The 21297-nt window shown below is 38.3% G+C and overlaps 1 protein-coding gene across 5 annotated transcripts in view; it reads right to left on the reverse strand.

The window, feature by feature from the left end:
* Nucleotides 1-21297, reverse strand: part of PPM1L (protein phosphatase, Mg2+/Mn2+ dependent 1L) — a 281955-nt gene that overhangs the window by 90925 nt on the left and 169733 nt on the right. For 4 of the 5 annotated variants that reach the window (XM_026497404.4, XM_044383522.3, XM_057316098.1 and 1 more), the window contains exon 2: nucleotides 1209-1383. In XM_026497404.4, the coding sequence (XP_026353189.1) occupies nucleotides 1209-1383 (175 nt within the window). Of the gene's footprint in view, nucleotides 1-1208; nucleotides 1384-4986; nucleotides 5763-21297 lie in introns of those variants that run through there. The other variant, XM_057316099.1, reaches the window with a different exon arrangement.

Genomic DNA, 21297 nt, shown 5'->3' on the forward strand with positions numbered 1-21297 from the left:
AAAAACAAGACAAATACAGAGATCAAATAACTAGCCACCTGATAGGCAGAAGAAAGCCAACGTGTCTGGAAAATTAATAAGCAAAGGAGAATGAGAAGGAGTAGAAATGTCTCGGGCTAGAAGTGTGGGTCCTGTCTGACGGGGATGTAAAGGGCTTGGAGGCTCGAATGTAAATGGGAGTGGACTGGTAACTAGAAAACTGCTGTAGTGGTTAGGCATATGTAGCGTGATGTTTGCTTTTTAAATTTGCTCTTCTGTTTGCTCTTCAAGCTTGAAATCAAATGTTAAGAATGTCAGCACAGAGACCGCTGAGATCATGAGGAAGAAAATAAAATGCAAACTAAAAACTTCCTTGTGAAACTAAAAACAGAAGTTCTTGGTATTAAAATGGGGGTTAATACTACCAACGTTTGACCATTAGCAATCTATTTTCCTATATTTTCTCCATTGGGGGGAGAAAAGGGTAAGTAATGACAATTTTAATCAGGATATTTCTCCTAAGTTTAATTTTATTAAAGATTTTAAAATTCCAAGTAATACTGTACTGGTTTCACTAAAATTGGGTTTTAGCTAACAGACCTTGTAATAATCTAAAATGGTGTTATAAGAAGGTCTGTCTGTGCCTTCATTAAGAAACTCCCTTAGATGGGATGAGCTTATGGCAGGTAATAAGCCAAAGTTTCCATCGGGGTATTAGGGGTGAGAATTCATCTGAGGAGCTAAAGGAAAGGAAAGTCAAGTTCAGCCCGAAACTTCAAGGGAAAAAAAGGGTACCTCTTTAGAAAATAAAATCTCTGAAATTAAAAAATAATACTTGAAGCAAGTAACAATCCTGGGACTATTAGATGTAAAAGTTTTTAGTTGGAATCCAAAACTGAAGTGACACTTTTAACGATTAAATCAATAAGAGTGCATGGTTGTTAAAGGCCAGAAAAATTCCATTAAGAAAAGAGCAAAAATTTTAAAGGGATTTAAGAGCCATTTTTAGAAGTCTCTTGATGAAATTTTTGATACTAAAACTGCAGAGAAGAAACCTACTGTTAATCCATATTATATAATTTTGAATCCAGTCTGCCCTTCCTCTTCTACCTCAGAAAAGGGCCTAAATTTAACCAAAGTCTGTAAAGACATTTCTGCAGGGAGAAAAATTTGTGTGTATGTGTGTGTGTGCACGTGTGTGTGCATGTGTGTGTTAAAGACAAACATACCTGCTTCATCATAGGATACAGTCAATTTTTCTAGCATTTCTCGGTCAATAGACAGAATCTGCTGTTCAAGGATGGTCTGGTAAGACAGAACACTATTTTCTTTGTCCTTCTCGTAGTCCTGAAGATGCTGTTTAAGGGCCTCTGGGAGTCTCGATTTTACATATTCAGCTGCAGTCTGCAGTTAAAACAGGTAGAGAACCGCATTAGTATTTCTCATCTTAGGCTTTTTACTTCCCCTCAGGTTCTGCGTGGAAACTCAAAGCACCATGAAACCAATCCTTTAGACAAGCATACCCTTGTCATTGTCATTATTAGATTCCACTCTACCAAGTAAGATGAATCTTCAAATAGACAGACTCACAGACCTGTAGGAATTTTCTACCAGGTTTAAAGGTATGAAAGATGATGGATTTGGTTTGGCATACAAAGAGTTAATACTCAGAGTTTCAACTATTCCACTGAACTCTGAAGGCCCCAGGATAGTAATTTTACTGGATATAAACCTGACTTGCCCTTGTCCAGAATGCAGGAGCCAGTCACTCATCCCAGCAGTGAGCCCACCTATGCTAAGGCATCCACATCTCTGCTTTGATGTTCTGTGCTCATTAATGCTTCCACGGGAACTCTTGTGAAGTGAACAGAAAGGAGAGTCCTCTGCTGGGGCTGATAATGGAATGATGGGATAAACAGAGAATGAAGAGATCTAAGACAATGATGCCCCTTAACCTGAAAAAGAACTGTTTACCAATGTCTTGGCGCACCTCTCTCTCTCTCTCTCTCTCTTTATATATATATATATATATATATATATATATATATATATATATATATATATATATATTTCTTACATATACATATATAATTCTTCACTTGTTTTTTCTCTGCTACACAATCTGTGCAAAGCACTCCTAACTAGTAACCTCTGAAATTACATGCAGTGATTTTTCAACCAGGTAAGCATGCTTCCATTTGAGGTAGGAAGAAGGCATGTGTACTTTGAAAAAGACCTCCCCAAAGATTCTGATAGGCTCTGCTGAGGGGCTGGAGAAAACATACTCTTCTCCCTCCCAGTTTAGAAACACAGTTAAAAATTAAACAGAACTTTAAGAGAGAAATTAAGTAACAGAGAGGCATGTATGAATCCGGGGAATTCTGAAATTCTTAAAACATCTCTCTTAAGAATGCCAAGTTTGGCACCTCCTTGCAGTGCAGTCCTGCATCATACACACAGGGTCTGAAGTTGATCAAATAAAGGCATACGTATATTGTTTAAAATTATACTCACAACCACTTGAAAATGTAAATAAAAGAAACTGTTAAAAAGGATTATCTCTGAGATATGTGCCTAGAAGACCCATCCACACAGTTAAAATTTTTTTTAATTCCTGTACAGCTATTAATTGCATAATTTAAGACAAGTTTGAGTTATACACACACATATATACAGTACATGCTCATCAAAAGGGGTTTGTTGTGTTTTGTTTTGTTTTTTTCCTTTGTCAAACAGCTCTATAACCTTTGGAAGAAAATGAGAAAGGTCTGTATGTACCGACAAGGAAGAACGTCATGGTAATACAGTTAAGGTTAAAAAGCAAAGTCACAGAATACCGGTGACAGTATATCCTTTTTATGTAAAGCATACATATATGTATATGTCATATTCTGTAATATGATACGTGTGGGAGAAAATACTGTGGGCTATATTCCAATTGCAGAACATACTCACTTTCTACTCTCCACATTTCTGTATTGTTCAGTACTCTTATTATTGCAATTTTTAAGAATTAACTTTAAGATGTTTTTTGTAACTTTCATAGTTTTCCTTTTAAATGTTAGCACAATTTAAGATGAAGAGAAGCTTGCCGGAACGACAACTGACTTCCCAGGGAAAGTCTCCTGGGCAACGGTGGGGAAAAGTTATAGATGGGTCCTCAGAGTGGCCAAATACAGCACATACACTTTTTATTTCCAGATTTACATTTAGATTCCATAAGTCAGTTGTTGATGGAATTACAATTTTTAAAATATCACCAAACATTATTCAATTTCTCTGCCAGCCATCTAATGCAGAACAAATAAAATTATTCCATAAAATGTAAATGGACTCAGCACATTAGCACAGCATATTTAATTCTAGAACTTAATAACAATTTTCTCCCGACACTGGAAAACGAAGAGACACACTGCTGAATAACTATTTTTAGACTCATACTACCTTGCTATTCAAGAGATAATCTCTGAGGTACCAGAAGTAAAGTAAAATGCATATTTTACAAATATTGGTATACTCTCTATTATTGAAAGCGTACACATTTCCTTCCAATTCTGTCTACTGATTTACTCTTCTAATTAAAATCATGATACAGGCCTTTGAAAAGGGTCTCTCTTTCTCTCTCTCTCTCTCTATATATATATATTTACTACATTGGAGTTATATTTTGGCATTTCATTTTTTTAAAGATTTCACTTATTCATTTTAGAGAGAGCAGGGGGAAGAGCAGAGGGAGAGGGACAAGCAGACTATGCTCTGAGTGCAAAGCCAGATGTGGGCTCCATCTCACAATCCTGAGCTCATGACCTGAAACCAAGAGTCAGATGCTTAACCAACTGAGCCACCCAGGCATCCCGGCATTTCATTTCTAAACAATACAACTTCATGTACAGAGTTCTTTCTGTTGGGAAAGATTCTCAGGAGGAACAGGGAGAAAGCAACTCTAGCAAAATACTAGATTCTGGGGGCGCCTGGGTGGCTCAGTCGTTAAGCGTCTGCCTTCGGCTCAGGGCGTGATCCCAGTCCTGGGATCAAGCCCCACATCGGGCTCCTTGCTCTGCTGGGAGCCTGCTTCTTCCTCTCCCACTCCCCCTGCTTGTATTCCCTCTCTCACTGGCTGTCTCTCTGTCAAATAAATAAATAAAATCTTAAAAAAAATACTAGATTCTGTCAAGATATTTCAAGAACTCATCTTTATACTGAGGTGAGCCTCTCGATGTATACAAATGGCAGTTAAAACCTTACGCTCAAGCGTGAACCCGTGTTAAAACGAGGCTGTCATACAAATGCCATGTGCTCTCACTTATCTATGCAATCTAAAACAAAATAAAACAAAACTGAACTCATAGATGCTGAGAAAGGACTGGTGGGGTAGGGGTGGACAAAACAGGTAAAGGTGGTCGAACGGTACAAACTTCCAGTTATAAAATAAGTAAGTCTTGCGGATATCATGCTTTGCATGGTGGCTACAGTTGATAATACTGTACAGTATATTTGAAAGTTGCTAAGAGAACAGATCTTAAAGATTCTTATCACAAGGAAAGAAACTGTAACTATGTGTGGTGGCAAATGTTAACTAGGCTTATCCTGGTGATCATTTCATAATATACACAAATACCAAATCATTATATTGTATACCTGAAACTAATATGTCAATTACACCTTAACACAACACCAGGCTGTCATCTTATTAACTGAGATTGTAATTATTCCACAAGGAACAGATAATACAAAGAAAAATTTAAAATTTTCACTGGAATTCTAAAAAAGTGAAAAACGAAATTAAAATTTAAGATGACTTACCTATTCTTTAATCAATGAGAAGTACTACTGGAAGTTTAAATCCTAAATTGCATGTTCGTATAATCAACCACTCCAGAAACAATAATACTGTTACCATTATCAGTATCTTGCATTTGTGTGGTACTTTATACTTTCCCCAGCAATTTAGACTGTTACCATTCTGTTTGTTTGGAATAACTTCGTGAATAAAAGTAGAGAACTTACTGGTTTTGGCTAGTCCTTCACATACTTCAAAGTTTGGCTCAAATGCTACAAATTCTGTTAGTGAACACCTAATAGCAGCCAACAGTCTTTCAAGTGTTTATACAGGTATTTGTATAGGGTAAGTATTTTAGTTCCCCAGTCTGGCTTTGCACCAAAGAAGTTTAATATCTTGACTATATCCAAGAATCAGGTATTTTGAGATAGACTTTGGAGAAAATCTTCTGACAGTTCATAATTCTTTGCCTGCAGTCCGAACTTGCTTTCATGATTCCAGATAGAGCCTAGGAGTCATTTTCTACCGGCAAATGGTACTATACTACACTTACTCTTTAATTATCATTGATGCCATTATTTTACGAAAGCAAACAGCTTAAACCCAAATCGTCATTTATACGCCAAAATAGCAAATTATGTACTTCACATACAGAGCTGTATATGAAGCTTTATTTAAAGAGCCCCTCTTAATAATTGCTTGATCTTCTCCCTCGTCTTTTTTAATTCATTCGGCAATGGGCTTGCTTCCACTAGGGACCCTCGGAGGAGTCATGTGGACCATACCCCAGAACTGGGCCCCTCAGTTGAGGGCTGCCTTGCAGAGGTTCACTCTGCAAAGAGTTCAAGTTTGTACTTATTCAGAGGATCGCAGAGAAGCCTCAGCGCGAGTGGAAGATGCGTAGTTCCCAGGTTCCCCAGGTCACACGTGAGCAGATGGTTAGCAGCTGGAGAGATGAACTAAAAGCTTGTGAGGCAGGACACAAAAGGTGCCCAGCCAGTGTACCTTCTTACAGAAGCCAACTTCAGTCTGAAAGACAGTAAAGGGCCAGAGCAGACCCTGTAAAAAATACTCAAAAGGATAAAAGAAAAGCAGAATGACTAAGGGTCTAAATTTGGAAACCTAGTAGGTAGAAAGGTGATACTGGTTATTAGGCTAAAAAACTATTTACTATTACAGTGGTATGTTCTTTAAGAAATAATCAATATATATGAAAGAATGGGGGGTGCAAGTATATTAAACGCTGCTAAATGCTTCACAATTCATCTTAAAAACCTGTCAGCCAGCCAATTCTATCTTATTGGGTGTCTGCTGAGTAAAGTGCATTAGAACTGCCGCTGCCGCGAGAACAAACCTCGGCCATAAAGGAACCTGCAAGTTTAATGTGCACACAAAACACACACATGAAATATGGGACAAACACTCTTCACAAAGCAATTAAAAAAAATGCATGCATGTCTTGAGATAAATTAACATATTTATTTACTATATGAGCCATATTAAGTGTTAAATGGCCTCTAGGAAGAAACATCGAGGAAAGGGGACAAGAAAAGAATCAAGAAATCACTGGAGTTTATAGATCGGTTTTGAGGTAAGAGGCACTTACTGGAGGAAAGAAAAACAATCTAAAAAGTAGTGAATGTGAGTTCACAGGAAGAAATATTAAGAGATGAAGTTGATAAAAACTAGGAGTAAAAGAGAGCTTGGCAGGTATAGAAGTTTTAACTCCCTGTTAAACCAGGGCGTTTTGATTTGTAGTAGTTAGTAATAGGAAACACTGAACATCTTAGAGTGAAATAAAGGATCACATCTTGTTTGAGAAAGAATGTGCTTGGAGCTGAGTTTAAAATGCACTGGAGGAGGGGGCGCCTGGGTGGCTCAGTTGGTTAGCGTCTCACTCTTGATTTCGGTTCACCGCATGAGATTGAGCCCCGAGTCAGGCTCCACTTAAGAGTCTCTCCCTCTGCCCCTCCCCCGCACTCCTGCTCTCCAAACAAACGAACAAACAAACAAATAAATAAAATGGACTTGAGGGGGGCACCTGGGTTGCTCATTTGTTTAAAAGCCTGACTCTTGATCTCCACTCAGGTCATGATCTCAGGGTCATGAGTTCAAGCCCCTGTGTTGGGCTCCACACCCAGCATGGAGCCTACTTAAAAATAAAAAATGCACTTGAATAAAATTAAAGCACAGAGACAAATAAAAAGTCTGAAGGAAAGGAAAACTGGTCTTTTACACTGTGATTGGAGTATAAATTGGACAATCTCTTTGGACAGAAAATGAAAAAAAATGTAATAAAATTTTAAAACACTTTATAGCTTTTACCTAGTAATTGCCTTTCTAGGAACTTAAATTTTAAGAAAAAGTTAAAGATGAGCCTAGAGATTTATGTCTAAACATGTTTATCAAAGTATTATTCATGATAACAAAATCGGTCTTGAAACTGGTTGACTGAATTATTGGGCATCCATGCAGTGGAATACAACGCAACTGTTCAAAATCAAATTATGAAAGAACACTACATTATGTGGGAAAATGTTCATAATGAAAAGCAGATTACAAAGTAGTTTGTATACTACATGTGAGAGGAAAAAATTGGCTGAAATATATTAATATTGATCACAGTTATCTCAGAGTAGTAAGAGTTCAGGGGATGTTAATTTTTTTTGTCTATGTAGTTTTCTGCCTTTTCCAAATTTTCTAAAATCAAAATGGTAGAAAATGCTTGCCCACTTTCTATGTGCAGGCGTCGAGCTGAATGCTTGATGTGGCTTCGCTTATTTAATCCTCACAACAACCCTGACAGGTTTCTAGAGATGAGGAGACAGACTTAGAGAGGTTAAATAATTTATCCCTGGCTCTGCAGTAAGTGGTGGAGCGGGAAACACCAACCGTGTGTGAGCCAAAAGAGAAAAAAATTTTTTTAAAAAAGAAGGCGATGTATACTGTGGTCATTCCTTCTGTAAGGTAAAGCAGCCCCAGGCTGGGATAAAGGCCCTGAGAAGAGAACAAAAGGGGACTTGAGCCAAGTGCGGTGACAAATGGGAAAGAAAAACTTGTAAAACGGCTTCCATGTTGCAAAACCGGAAGCTAAAGATGAGGTGGTGATATTGAACGTAAATGGGAAAACTGGTAAGGTGAAACAGAAGAAACTTACTTTTGAACACCAAACTGTAAGCCTGAAGACTACCCACCTCCATCACCGCCACTCAAAAAAGAAAAACCTCCACGAGGAGAAAGTATTAGACTTATTTAACAGCACTCAAAAGAAAATACCAGACAAATAACTTTGGTTACAAGTTCTAGGAAGGCAAAAGCTATTTTCAAGAAAAGATATTAGGTGATATTAAATTAAATTCTAATGGAGCCCCCATTTGAGAAAGATCACGAGCAAATTAGACCTACGTTCAAATCACTTTTAGAATTTTTCCCTCAGAATCTGCGGAGGTCAAGTTACTATCCATTTTGAACAGATATAAAAACAGCCTTCTGATGTCATTAATGAAAATATGCTTCATAATTTTTATTTAATACTGCATATTTCACAGCTGCAGGAGTTTTGAAGTTTTTGCCCCTACCTTTCTAATCAAGTATTCTATCTTATTCCCAATTCTAAGACTTAGTTTACCATATGTAATTTTATATTTAAAAATTTTAGGTATGGTGTTCAAAAAAAGGAAAGCACCCTCTAAACTCAACAAATTCTTACTTAGAAGATATTTTTAATGGACACCTTGGTGGCTCAGTCAGTTAAGCGTCTGCCTTCGGCTCAGGTCATGATCAGCTGGGAGCCTGCTTCTCCTTCTGCCGCTCCCCCTACTTGTGCTCTGTCTCTCTCTCTCTCTCTCACACACACACAAATAAATGAAGAAAATTCTTCTTAAAAAGATTTTTTAAAACGAAGAAATGGATTTTTTGAAAGATTTAATTTTTTAAGTAAAATAAAATTGGGCTCTCTCTGGAGCCCAAACTCACAACCCCAACTAGATAGAGTCGCACGCTCCGCTTACTGAGCCAGCCAGGTGTCCCCCCAAGGAATGGCTTTTATCACGAAGTTTGTAATTGTCTGTGTTATAAATGCTAGTTCTGATGTAAGGACCCAATTTCAAAGCAACGCTGAAACATTAACAAATGAGATTCTAAGATTACAGAACCTGGAAATGCATCTTAAAAAGACATACCCACTTTTGTCTCAAGGATGGTCTAGAGTACACTTTGCCAAGATAAAAAAGAAGTGGCAGAATTTTAATATCTTTCAAATTCTCTGATTTTATAAATGACCCCTTCCCCTTTGTTTTATTTAATGCAAACACACACATACACACACACACACACACACACACACGTACACACGTACACGGACACACAATTGTAATTTGGCTGAAAGAAATTCTCCATTGACATGAATGGGACAAACAATTGATGGTAGCATCGTTCAGTTTATATTTATACCATATCGTATGCCTGCCTTGGAACACACAGTGCTACTGCTTCAGATGAGTGTTGACTGTGAATGAACACAGGCTTTTAAAACTGGGTCAAAAAGAGACTATCAGGGCTGATCCTTGGACCCATGTTAACCACAGGCAACAGTGCTCTCATACACAATGAAGTGCTGGATCTGACTCTAGGCACATCCGATCAGTGACCCTTTAGGTGAGAAGCAGACTTTGGTGTGACGAAGACCTTAAGAGCTAAGATGGGAAATCAATTCTGCAAATACTGAGCAGGACGAAAAGCTGAATTTTGGGAAACGGTGACCCAGGAAAGATAGCTAGATATTCACAAGATCAAGGAGAGACCATAAAGGAGATCCTTCAAAATTCATGCTACAGGAAGAGAGAAGAGAGAAGGGAGTAAGGAGTATTTCTATTGCAGACAAGGACTGCCTGCCCTTGAAGGGAAGTGAGTACAATTTGGCAGCAGCCAGCACACAGATCACACATTCATTTACTTAGGTCCACCTTGGAATCCATCTTTCTTAGGGTAACATATCATTAAGTTTCGACAACTGCTCTGTGGCTCCAGGCACTTTAAAACAAAGTCAGAGTGAATGCCCTTGCCCACCAGAAAGAGGACATAAGGCAGGGGAGCTGTTCCTCTCTCACACCTGCCAAGAGCCTCATTTCTTGCCATTTTTAGTCTCTGCCACTTCTAACCTGGAGGGGGTTATTTAAATCAGAAAGGCATCTTTGAGAGGACCATCCTGCACTCCTGAATTCATAATCCTGGCTCAAGAAGGCGAATTTGATTCCTCCAAGAGAGACTACATCAGGACAAAGTTCCAGGCTCAAACCTGAAGTATAAAAATGAAATCCGTTGCTTATTATGAAGATTTGAGATTGCTCTGGAGAACCAAAGCTGCGGCTGTAAAAATGTTAGTCAGTCGTGTGACAAAATGACCACCACAGAGGGCATAGCGCTCAGCAAGTGAGGGACTTGAAATCATATTACCTACTTAATATGGAGATTGAAGTTTTCATTTAGTTTAATCATAAAGGTGCTGACTGCTAAGTTATAGATTATTCAGGACGATTCGCCTGGGATTCTTCAAGTGACAAACCTTTAATAACTTTATCAGTCATCTGATCCATATTTGATCTGAGGCCTTATTCTCGTGGTAGCACCCAGCATGTCCGAGTGTGAAAATATAACTCAAATTCCACTCCTTGAGGGATGGCTTCCCAGACTGCAGATGGTTGTTTTATATAGATATAAAAACCAAAGTACCTTCCTTTTCTAGATCCCTGTTCTCCCATCGCAGTAAGCTATATTAACCAAGGTATCGAACATTGTTTAGCCACGTGGTCTATTTTCCTAATCTTACTACTTTGGTCAAATCTATATTCAAACTCTGAGGGATTAAAAAGTTCATCTGTTTATAGTCTGAGGAAAAGGTGAAATTATTTCTCTATACCAAAGTGATGATTCATGAAGTCTTTGCCCCTCCGTTACTACACACATTCTAGAGAGTCAAGGGGGATTAGACTATACAAGGGCCATGGTCCTTCTTCTAATTTTTTTCTTTTTCTTTTTTTTTTTTTTTAAGATTTTATTTATTTACTCGACAGAGATAGAGACAGCCAGCGAGAGAGGGAACACAAGCAGGGGGAGTGGGAGAGGAAGAAACAGGTTCCTAGCGGAGGAGCCTGATGTGGGGCTCGATCCCATAACGCCAGGATCACGCCCTGAGCCGAAGGCAAACGCTTAACCGCTGTGCCACCCAGGCGCCCCTAATTTTTTTCTTAAAGCACACATACACATCTAAGTTCTCCTGAGAGATGGCAACATAAAAACAGCCTACCAGCAGACTTTTTTCATAAATCTGTTGAGAAAACAAGCAGAACTCAGCCAAAGCAGTCTTGTTAAATTTTTGTGATAGGTGAGTTCCTATCATTTCAGCAGTTATAGAAAGAAGTAAGAAACTGTTTCATATTCCATACACTTGAGATCTATAGAAGAAAAAAGTAAGGCAATGTTTGTTTAGAGAGAGAAAAATGTTGCATTTTTCAAAGAAAATTATGGTTAATTACTGATAAAATTCCCCTCCATTTCTGAATCTTGGGCTTGGGGAAATACTAATTTTCCTAGATGCTATCCAAAAGTGTTCCAGAAAGTTCCATGCAGAATGCTAACTGAAAATGCCCTTGGTGATTCAGGAAGCCAATGGAACCAACAGTTATAAATGAATTATAAAACACTCACGAGTTACTAATCAAAACGAACTCTGTAGCTGTAACAATCGAGCAGTCCCTTATGGAGGCAGCGAGAACACAGTCAGACAAAATGCTCCTTGGCTGGCCATAGGGCCAGAGAACCCTTCTTGGGCCTCACTTGGCTTCTGCTCCACAGCTACCTGTCAGGCTCTTCGGGGAGCACCTCCAAAGAGTAGGTGTGGCCAGGCTGGCAAGGAAGTCCAAGGCCAATGCCAATTGAGCTGATGTCCCCAGCCTGGTATGACTTTAAAAAGTGCCTTCAAAGCCAGTATTTGACTTAAGCTTCTTGTATGTGTGGTGGAGGTGTGGAGAAGGGTCTATCTTTCTGTCCAGGAAGCTGGTAACTAGCTCATTCTACCATTCCATTTTCTGTATGGAACTTTCAATGTCTGGTTTATGCTAGCTCTTCCCCTATCAAAAGGCAAACATCTGAAGGAGTAATACAATAAGAAATGTTCAGCCTTAATGTGGACAAGATGAGCAGGTTTTTACATACAGGGATGTAAAATGAGAAGCAGTAAAGCACCTAGAGAAATTCCTGGGAAAGAGCTGCAAAGTGGGAAAGTGAAGGTCAGGACAGACAGACATTATTTCTCTGAGATTTAACTCTGCATGGAGGAAAACACAGAAATACGCACTACTTTAAGCTTCAATTTACTCTTCTCCATCTCTGGCTCCACCTGCAAGACTTTTCTGAGGCTAACCTAAGAAAAAAACCCTTAATCTGTGGTATCTCACACACAGGGAAGTAAAGAATGCATTCGGTAGCATCTACTGAATGCACATTGGTTCAAAACTCCTCCTGTGCAGACAGGAGTCGTTACTTGGGTTGTAAAACTAGTCTTCCAGAACAAAAGCTACTGTTTCCCTCACCTGTCCCGTCCTTCTCATTCGGACCTCTACCACAGCTCTCAACCACTCACACGGTCTCTCCAGTCACCTATTTGCCGCCCCACTAATTTATGAGCAACTAACAGGTGGGACAAAAGTGTTTTCACACGGACGGGTTGCCCTGACATCAAATGCATAGGGGGTACTTGAAAACGAAGCTTAATGCTCTATCAATGTTAGTTCTATATGATCACAAACATAAAAGACAAAAGGACCGAGCCCATTGTGTTTCTTCCTATCGCTCTGACATTTGCCAGTCTTCTGCCATTTATATAAACGTCATACTGTTTTATCCTCCTTGAGCACCAAATCTTATTTAATACCACAGGAAACAGGACGGCTACTCTGGACATAGCCAGCCCCCGTTGTATCTCAAACTAAGAAAGTGTTTCTTGTTGTTTTTGTATAATTTTGAACCTAAATGAAAATCTGAGGAGAGCAATGGATCCTCTTCCCAGAAACACACACACACACACACACACACACACACTATATACATACATATATACATATGAAAATACATACATATGAAAATACATACATACATATGAAAAAAGAAATTAAAAATATACAAAAGAAAACAGACTCCTAGGTATGTATATATAATGTGTGCTATACATAATGTGTATGTGTGTGTATGTGTGTGTGTGTGTGTGTGTAGTGTCCCATTTTCGGAACCCAAGCATGAAGTTCACGAACCAGATCTCAAGAAGCCTTATTAGATCCACTCACGGAAAGGACCCTGGGACAGGGCGTTAGTTTTTCTACAAAATTTGGCGGATGGACTTGATCAGTGTTTCTCGGGGGCATTACTACTGGGATGGGGGTAGGGGATGTCTTCTTAAAAATGCAGACTATGGGTTCTGCTCCCTATTTAGTAAATCAAGATATTTCGGGTGGGACTCTAGAATCTGCTTTTTAAACTTGTGCTGTGTTTTTTAACAAGCTCACTAAAGGGTGAAACCTACCAGTTTCTACCCCTTAGAGTTCTGATTTTATAAGGTGTAGGTGTGCATATTTTTGTAAAGCTGTACAACAAATTCTGATGTATGTCCAAAGCTATACCAGACCCTCCACGACAACAGCCCTTCTGCATCCCCCAGGACTCAGTCTGACAAGTAAATATTTTTAATTCTTGTAAAAACCTTGACTGTATGCAGTGACATTCCCACACGGCCTGTCTACCCTCCACACCACAGGCTTTTTTTTATTGTATAAAATTGCCAATCTGTTCAGCCTCTCAAAGGCCGAGCCCTCCCTAAAGCAAGTTAACTGACCTTGAGTACTTCTGATGCCAGGAGCACCTGGAACCCTTTTCCAAACAGCTTGTGCGCAATCAAGCAGGTCTCACCAAGCTGTGTGAAACAGGCCACAAAATGACCTGTGGCAAAGCACCTTGAAAACACAGTGATACCCTCTTGACCATGCCCAGGCATGGTCAGAACACCGACTTGACCTCTGCCGGGAACTGCCAGTGGAATTCTGAAGCCTGGAGAATCGCAGCAAAATGTCGCAGAAAGGAAAGCAAATCAGCATCACCAGCCGTGTTGCATAACTTTGCATACAGAGTTTGAAAGGGTATCTTATTTTAGCAAGAGGAAAATGGGATACCTAATTGCGTGGCAAAGCTATAATTTAGCAGTGAATGTGCCTGCCTATGTAAATATAAAATGACACGTTTTAAAATCTGAATGGGCAAATAGTTCACGGACCTTACAGAGAAAAATATATCCTTTTCCAAGTTCTACTTCAACCCCAAACAACAAGAGCTGGATGAGCAGGCATGCAGTCATGGGCCAGACTTACATCCTTTTCAATTAATATTTATTGCCTACTATGTGCCAGACACCATGCTAGTTGTTGGGAATAAATGGTGGGCAAAGGAGACATGTCTCTGCTCTCATGGTGGGGAGACAAAAATTAACCAAATATGTAGTCCCTTAAGTAAGTGTATAAATATAAAAGAAGTGCTCTAAGGAAAGGAATAAGGTTCTTTGAGGGGATATAACAAACCTAAACAACCTGGTGGGGAGAAGGGAGGCTTCTCTGAGAGAATGACGCTTGAGCAGAGATCTAAAAACCAGCAGGTGCACAGGTACAGGGGTAAGGAATCAAGAGTTAAGAAGAGGTCAATACAGGCAGTAAAAAGGGCATATTTCATTGTTATGGATTTTCTAAAATGTGGATCAGTGAGAGCCAAAAGGAATAAAAGTTGCCATTTTATAGGACTTGTACTCTGAGGTGTGAGATAGTGGGCCACCGAGTCCACCGCGGAGCATATGCAAGGGAGCAATACGCACTACACTTGCCCCAGTTAAACCAATAATAACTTTCTACGGGAGGGGGTAGTTTCTGAATTTCTTTTCATTAACATGGGTTTCTTATATAGAAGTTGAGTTAAGAACAACAATGGGCTCCAACAAGCTCTTGACCTCCTCAGTTAATGCCTCGTGTATTTTTAATTTTTTATCTTTCTCACCTCGTCCTCACACTGTTGCCTATCTTTGTTTAGGCAACTGGTAGAGCCTTCGCTTTCCTTCCACATTACTCTCAAGTGTTGAATTTACACCAGATTTTGACCTTTTTGCAATAACATACAGAATCATAACACTTCTGGGTGTCTTATACTATTCTTTTTTTTTTAACGTCAGAAGATATGTTCATTTATTTAATTTAATTTAATTAATTTATTTGAAGATGAGCTAAAATAGCATCAACTAATAAGCATAAACTAGCTTGGAATCATTCGTCCCAAGTTGTAAACTTCCTGCCCCAAAAGTCAGAGGAATAAAACTAAAATGAAATAAAATAAAATAAATAAAATGAAACTTCTTATAAGAAATGTATGGAAGGTACCTCAGCAGGGTAAGAAAGAAGCCCAATGGTCTCCCCACTGCATGATCCCTACATGGTCCTATTCCATGCAGAAAGTTCCCCACCAACAAAACAGTAGAAAAAAAGACTCAAGTGTATCCTGTAGCTTAGTATTTCCCACTGGGAGAGACTTCATTCAGAAAGATAAAATCTGAGTAATTGTGATTCACATCTCCAGGATTTTCCCCACCTACCCGGGAGGGTGGCCGGAGAATCCTAAGAAATGTGAATGTATCCTTCTGGGTGAGCTGGCCCAGCTCTTTCGTAGGTGTATACTTAACAGCTACCATTTACTGAGTTCTTATCGTGTGCCAGGTACTACGCTTGGTACTTTATATAAATTACTTCATTTAATCCTCACAACCCCAAAAGGTAAATATGATTGCTGATGTTTTGCAGATGTCCCCCCCACCCCCCATCTCTCATAGTCCTTTGCTCTTCAACAAAATCTGTAGTTCCAAAATATTTCATGTGGGCAAGTTTTAGGAATTTGGGGCTAAGAAAAATAAAATAGTAAAATTGAGATGAACCCAGGGATAAACTTGAGACACAAAATATATGCCTTAAGATTCCATTTATTTGTTAAATATGAGTTAAAAACCGATTGAGTTCCCTGGCACCCAAAGCAAAGAAATAAAGGCAACCATTTGCACCAGTCACAGTGCCCCTAAAATGAATTATAGAAAGGACCAAAATAATGCTTCTGGCAGACGTTATATTCAATCGAAGAATTATTTGTCATTGAGCTCAGACCCATACTGAGAATCCTCCTCAATACTGTATTCCAGGGAGCTGCCAATCAAAATTAGCACAAGAGATGAAACCTGTTTATGAGCCTTGATCTAAATCCAGGGTGGCAAACTACAGCCCAAATACCTGTTTTTGTAAATAAAGTTTTTCTGGGACACAGCCCTGACCAATTGCTATATATTGTCTATGGCTGCTTCCAACTTCAGTGGCAGACAGAGTACATATGATATACAAAGCCTAAAATATTTGTTATATGGCTCTTTACAGAAAAAGTTTGCCAAACCCTGGTATAGATAAATAGCCAAACTAAAGCAAAATCAGCAGGTGCGTGTATATACACATTATTTATATGTATACATATTACTGATATTGTTGAGGTCCCATCTATTATTTGCCTTCATGTATTGAACAGTGTGTTGCATTCCAGGTGTACACAAATAAGTTATACAGAGTCATCACCCACACAGAGCTCACAATCTAGCTACAGAAATGACGAAAGAGGTAATCACAAAGCAATTTGATCAGTTCTAAAACATTAAGTACATACAATTTATTATGTGAACCCAACAAAGGGATTTAAAATATCTAACACCCCAGAGAGACTTCTTACTATTCTATTTCTTTCCACTTGACCATATAGCCTAAAAAGTCAGGGGCAACATCAGCTCTGTAGCAATCCTCAGAGGAAATGGGTGGATAAAAATGCAGCCAGGCATTATAAAGAGTAGCTGCTTTAACTGGATGTAACATTAAAAATGAAAAGGTCATTAGGCATTCTAGAAACAATGGGCAACTGGCGATGCACCATAAAGAACTAACTTGAGCAACTTTGGATTCTCACAACTGTCATTTGTCAGGAACCACATTATCACAAGAAAATTAACAAGGTTCCAAAGAGACATGTAAAGTTTGAATTAGGATTCATAGTAGATTGGCAGGGACATAATAAATTCATAATTATAATAATCCACAGCTGCTTCAACCTTAGAAAATAATGAATTGCTTGGTATGGGCTGATGTCTATGAAATGGCAAGCAAAAACCATTTGCTATGGAGCAGTGTCCTATCTTTATGTCCTGTACCCAGATAGTCCAAATCCAAGGGAAATTCACCTAAAGATTTATTGTTGCAACAAACAATTTCCAAATGTCATAAATCAGCATGGAAATTGTCAGACTAGAAAAAGTAGAAACTTTACCATCTACATCTTCCATTTATTTCACAAGATGGTACCTATGATTCTTCTTCAAAATGTATTATGTTGATCTAAGTGCCCTAGGATGAAGAGGTCATTAAATAAGTCAACAAGACTTACGAGACACACTCAACAAACCAAGCTTTCTTTTCTAACACAAATCATACATCCACATTCAGGCAATTAAATAGTGAAGCTTAATAGAACTTCAGAAGACAGGCAGCTGGCCATTTAGCTTTGAATAGCTATTTATAAGTTAAGTGTGTTGCCATTTCGGTTTGAAATCTTTCCTTCAAGACCTGTACAAAACAAAATTTTATATATAAGACATTTCACTGTAATACTTTAGTGGCATCCTTCCCAGGAACTAGGTAAGTTCTCAGGGTCCATTCCAGTTCTTTGGTTAGAGAGAAAATTAGATTTGGATATATGAGTGTCCTATGTAATTTTTCAAATGAGAATTCTATAAATGATAGCTCAATTCTGTAATACCTCATTTAATAAGTGTCGTCAGGGAATGAAGTTTCAAGTAAGTGAATGTCCCATTTAACTCTGCTACTCTAAATGATGAAAAATTATTTTAACCTCTTTTGATGGAAATGTTTCTAAAGTGAAACACTTACTTCCACAGATTTTCAACAAGAATACACAGAAGAAAACCTGGCATTTTTTTGATGACTTAAGGCCATCTTTGGAACATGAAGGGAGGTGGAAACATTCATTTTTCCTGCACGTGAACTTGGTTCAAGCACCCTGATTGCCGTGAGAAGCTCTTGCTTCTCCCTCCATAGGTGGATAATCCTGCATGTAAGCGGCTACTTTATTGTATAATTATCTAGCCTAAAGACTTGGAAAATGTTTAACTTTATTGGAGAAAAATGCATGGGCTTTAGGATTGTTTTCTCCTTAGTCCTTTTTTGTTTACTGCCTGGTTCATTACAATGCTCCAGATAGTTGAAATGGGGGGGGGGGGGTCCTAGCCTTCAGATAGGTAGAGTGTAAGTAAAAAATATGAATATTGAATGTATATCTACTTTTTATTAAAAATTGTAAAGAATTTCCATTTTAGATTCATATACTATAAGAAAACCCATCAAAATGGCATGAATAAAACTGGTAACTTTGTCTTATGATGCTTACAATGCACATGGATGGGTCAACGACTATAAGGAACTCATGAAAATCTAAATGGGAGTTGGTATGATTTGCTTATGAAAAGTTACTTAGCTTTCCATTCTTACCTAAATATTCACTATTTGGGCCAAAATTGGAACTCCGTCTTTCATCTCTAGTTCTTTAGCACTTTGTACAATACTGGGCATTAGGTACTGAGTAAATGCTTGGGGAATGAATGAATCAAAAGACCTCAGTGTCACAGAAACATTTTAAAAACTCAATATCCAAATTTTAGATAATCAGTTGACCTAACCTCACTTAAGTTATTGCACTAGATTTTTCTCCATTTTATTATAAAAATTCATAAGCAATCTAAGAATTTAGAGTTGTATACACTGGGTGGCTCGTTTGCTCTTGGATCTCTGCCACTGGTTTTCACTATTTTCTAATGAGCTAAAGCAATTAGAAATCACGGTCTGGAAAGTTCCAAAATTCATAGAGTTTAAATATTTTTATAAACAAGCATTATAAAACTTACCAGTTTTATTCTATCACATACTGGAACAGGTAAACCATATTTAGTTACATAATCTTATTAACCAAAGTAATGTTTGCAAACATTTATCATAATTGACTGACTTCTTAAAATATTAAGAAACCAAATATACAAGAATGAAAGAACAATTACCAGAGAGTTTTTCCTGACTATGCTTCTGAAAACCTCTGTAAAACAGTGGAAACTTCCATATTAATGAACAGTAATCATTTTCACTTCCATGTGGTGGTTCTGGTTAAATATGCACCTGTAGTAACCCTATCCTCCACCAGATGGCATCCATGAATCAAGCGAAATGCCCAACTTCTATGCTACTCAGGAGGGAAACTGAACAAATGTAGTAAGGTGTGGTTGCCCTTGTGTCTACTAGATGAACCATTGTCCAAATCCAGTTATGAAATGCAGATGGCTGCCTGTACTGGGTTACAAAGCAGGCCTAAGAATTCACTCGAGTGTTTGTTCTTTCAACATTTATTGAGTGGTATCAATGCTCCTAGCATTATGCTGAATATAGAGAGCGGAAGAGAAAAGAGTCCTCACCCTCAAAGAGCTTATGATTTAAAGCAGCAGATGAGTGGTAAAGAGACAACTACAAAAGAGTAGAATAAATTTAAGAAGCCATGGAAACACCAAGATACACGAGATCTGTGAGCTGAGTCTTGAGGGTTATAAGGGAAGAGCAGAACAATGGGCAGGAGGGCAATCCAGGCTGAGCACAGACCACACAAAGAGGCATGAAAAATCCTGGTATGTTTGAGGCTAAAATCGGGTTTTAGGGCTGGAGCGAAGAGTGCGTACGTATGTTTCAAGGGGGAGGGAAAGGTGGAAGAAAAGGCAGAAGATGAAGAACTAATATCAGGCTGGAACCATGTATGTATACTTAGGAATTTAAATTCTATAATAATAATAATAATAATAATAATAATAATAATAATAATAATAAGAGCAATACCTAATATTTACTGAAACGTTTCTATGTACTAAACACTAAGTTAAGCACACAAATTCATTACATTATTTACTCTTCACTATGACTCTACCCATTTTTCAGATAAGGCCCCAAAAGTTAACTTACTTAGTTAGCTTAGTAAATGGTAGAGTTGGGATTTGAACCCAAATCACTATTTGATTGTAGGATCAATATATTAAATCTGTAGTTTGTAATGGACCTTCTTGTAGAGTCTATAATATAAACAACTCCTTAAAGTGTTTTAAACAAAAGAACGGACCACCAGATTTGTGATTTAAAACAGCAAGTGGGGCAACAGTGTGGGAGATGCACTGATAGGAGGAAAGTCTGGCAGAAGGGAGACCTGAAGTAGATATGTTAAGTTCATTAAATTAAACCAGATGGAAACAGATAAATTATTTTCAAACACAATTGCTTACCAGGGCCTTAAACTGACTTTATCATATTGAGATTAAAAAGGTTTTTTTTAGAAACAATTTCCAGCCTGCACAGTTAATTATGCTTTGGGGTTTTATAAACTAAGTATTTCCCAGCGAATTTACAAGGTATGATTGAATCAAATTTCATTTCCTTTTTTTTTCAGCTTTACTGAGGTATAGTTGACATATAAATTTGCAAGATATTTAAAGTAGCACACATTATGGTGAATTGATATGTGGATACATTGTGAAAGGATTCCCCCCCCATCTAGTTAAGATATCCATCGCTTCACATTTTCCTTTCTTCCTTCCTCTCTCCCTTCCTCGCTCTTTCTTTTCTTTTCTTTTCCTTCTTTCTTCCTTCCTTTCTTTCTTTCTTTCTTTCTTTCTTTCTTTCTTTCTTTCTTTCTTGATGTTATTTATTTATTTGAGAGAGAGAGAGAGCGTGCAAGTGCACGCACACATGCAAATGGGGGGAAGGGCAGAGGGAGAGAGAGAAACCCAAGCAGACTTCCTGAGCCTGGCACCTGTCACAGGGCTGGATCTCACAACCCTGAGATCAGGACCTCAGGCGGATGCTTAACAGACTGTACCACCCAGGCGCCCCTTGAACACATTTCTTAAAATATCTCTGGCCTTCAGTAAGGCATCTATAAGACAGGGCAGTGGGCTAAAGGGAACATACTAGGTCTGAGGATCTTCAAAATCCCTTTGTGTCTTAAATTTTACTCTATGAATTTTTAAATTTTATCTACCATCTATCTGTTTATTACTTCCCTCTATCATACCATCCTACTTTGGAGGTGCTAATGAGTAATATAAAGCAGGATACAAAGAATTTGCAAGATCTAAATAACCTAGAAAGTCTGAGAGTTAATTATAATTCGGTACACTAATTGCACAAGGAAAATAATAGTTCACGGGTTCCTAATATCTGTTTCGCAAACTTTCTCTTTTGCAGCTCTCATAGTAGTAAGTAGTAATCTCTCAAAGTTAAATTGTATAAGCCTCACCAACAGCATATTGACTATCCAGACAGTTAAAAATATGC

The sequence above is a fragment of the Ursus arctos genome, unplaced genomic scaffold, assembly GCF_023065955.2.
Source record: "Ursus arctos isolate Adak ecotype North America unplaced genomic scaffold, UrsArc2.0 scaffold_20, whole genome shotgun sequence".
Taxonomy (NCBI): Eukaryota; Metazoa; Chordata; class Mammalia; order Carnivora; family Ursidae; genus Ursus; species Ursus arctos.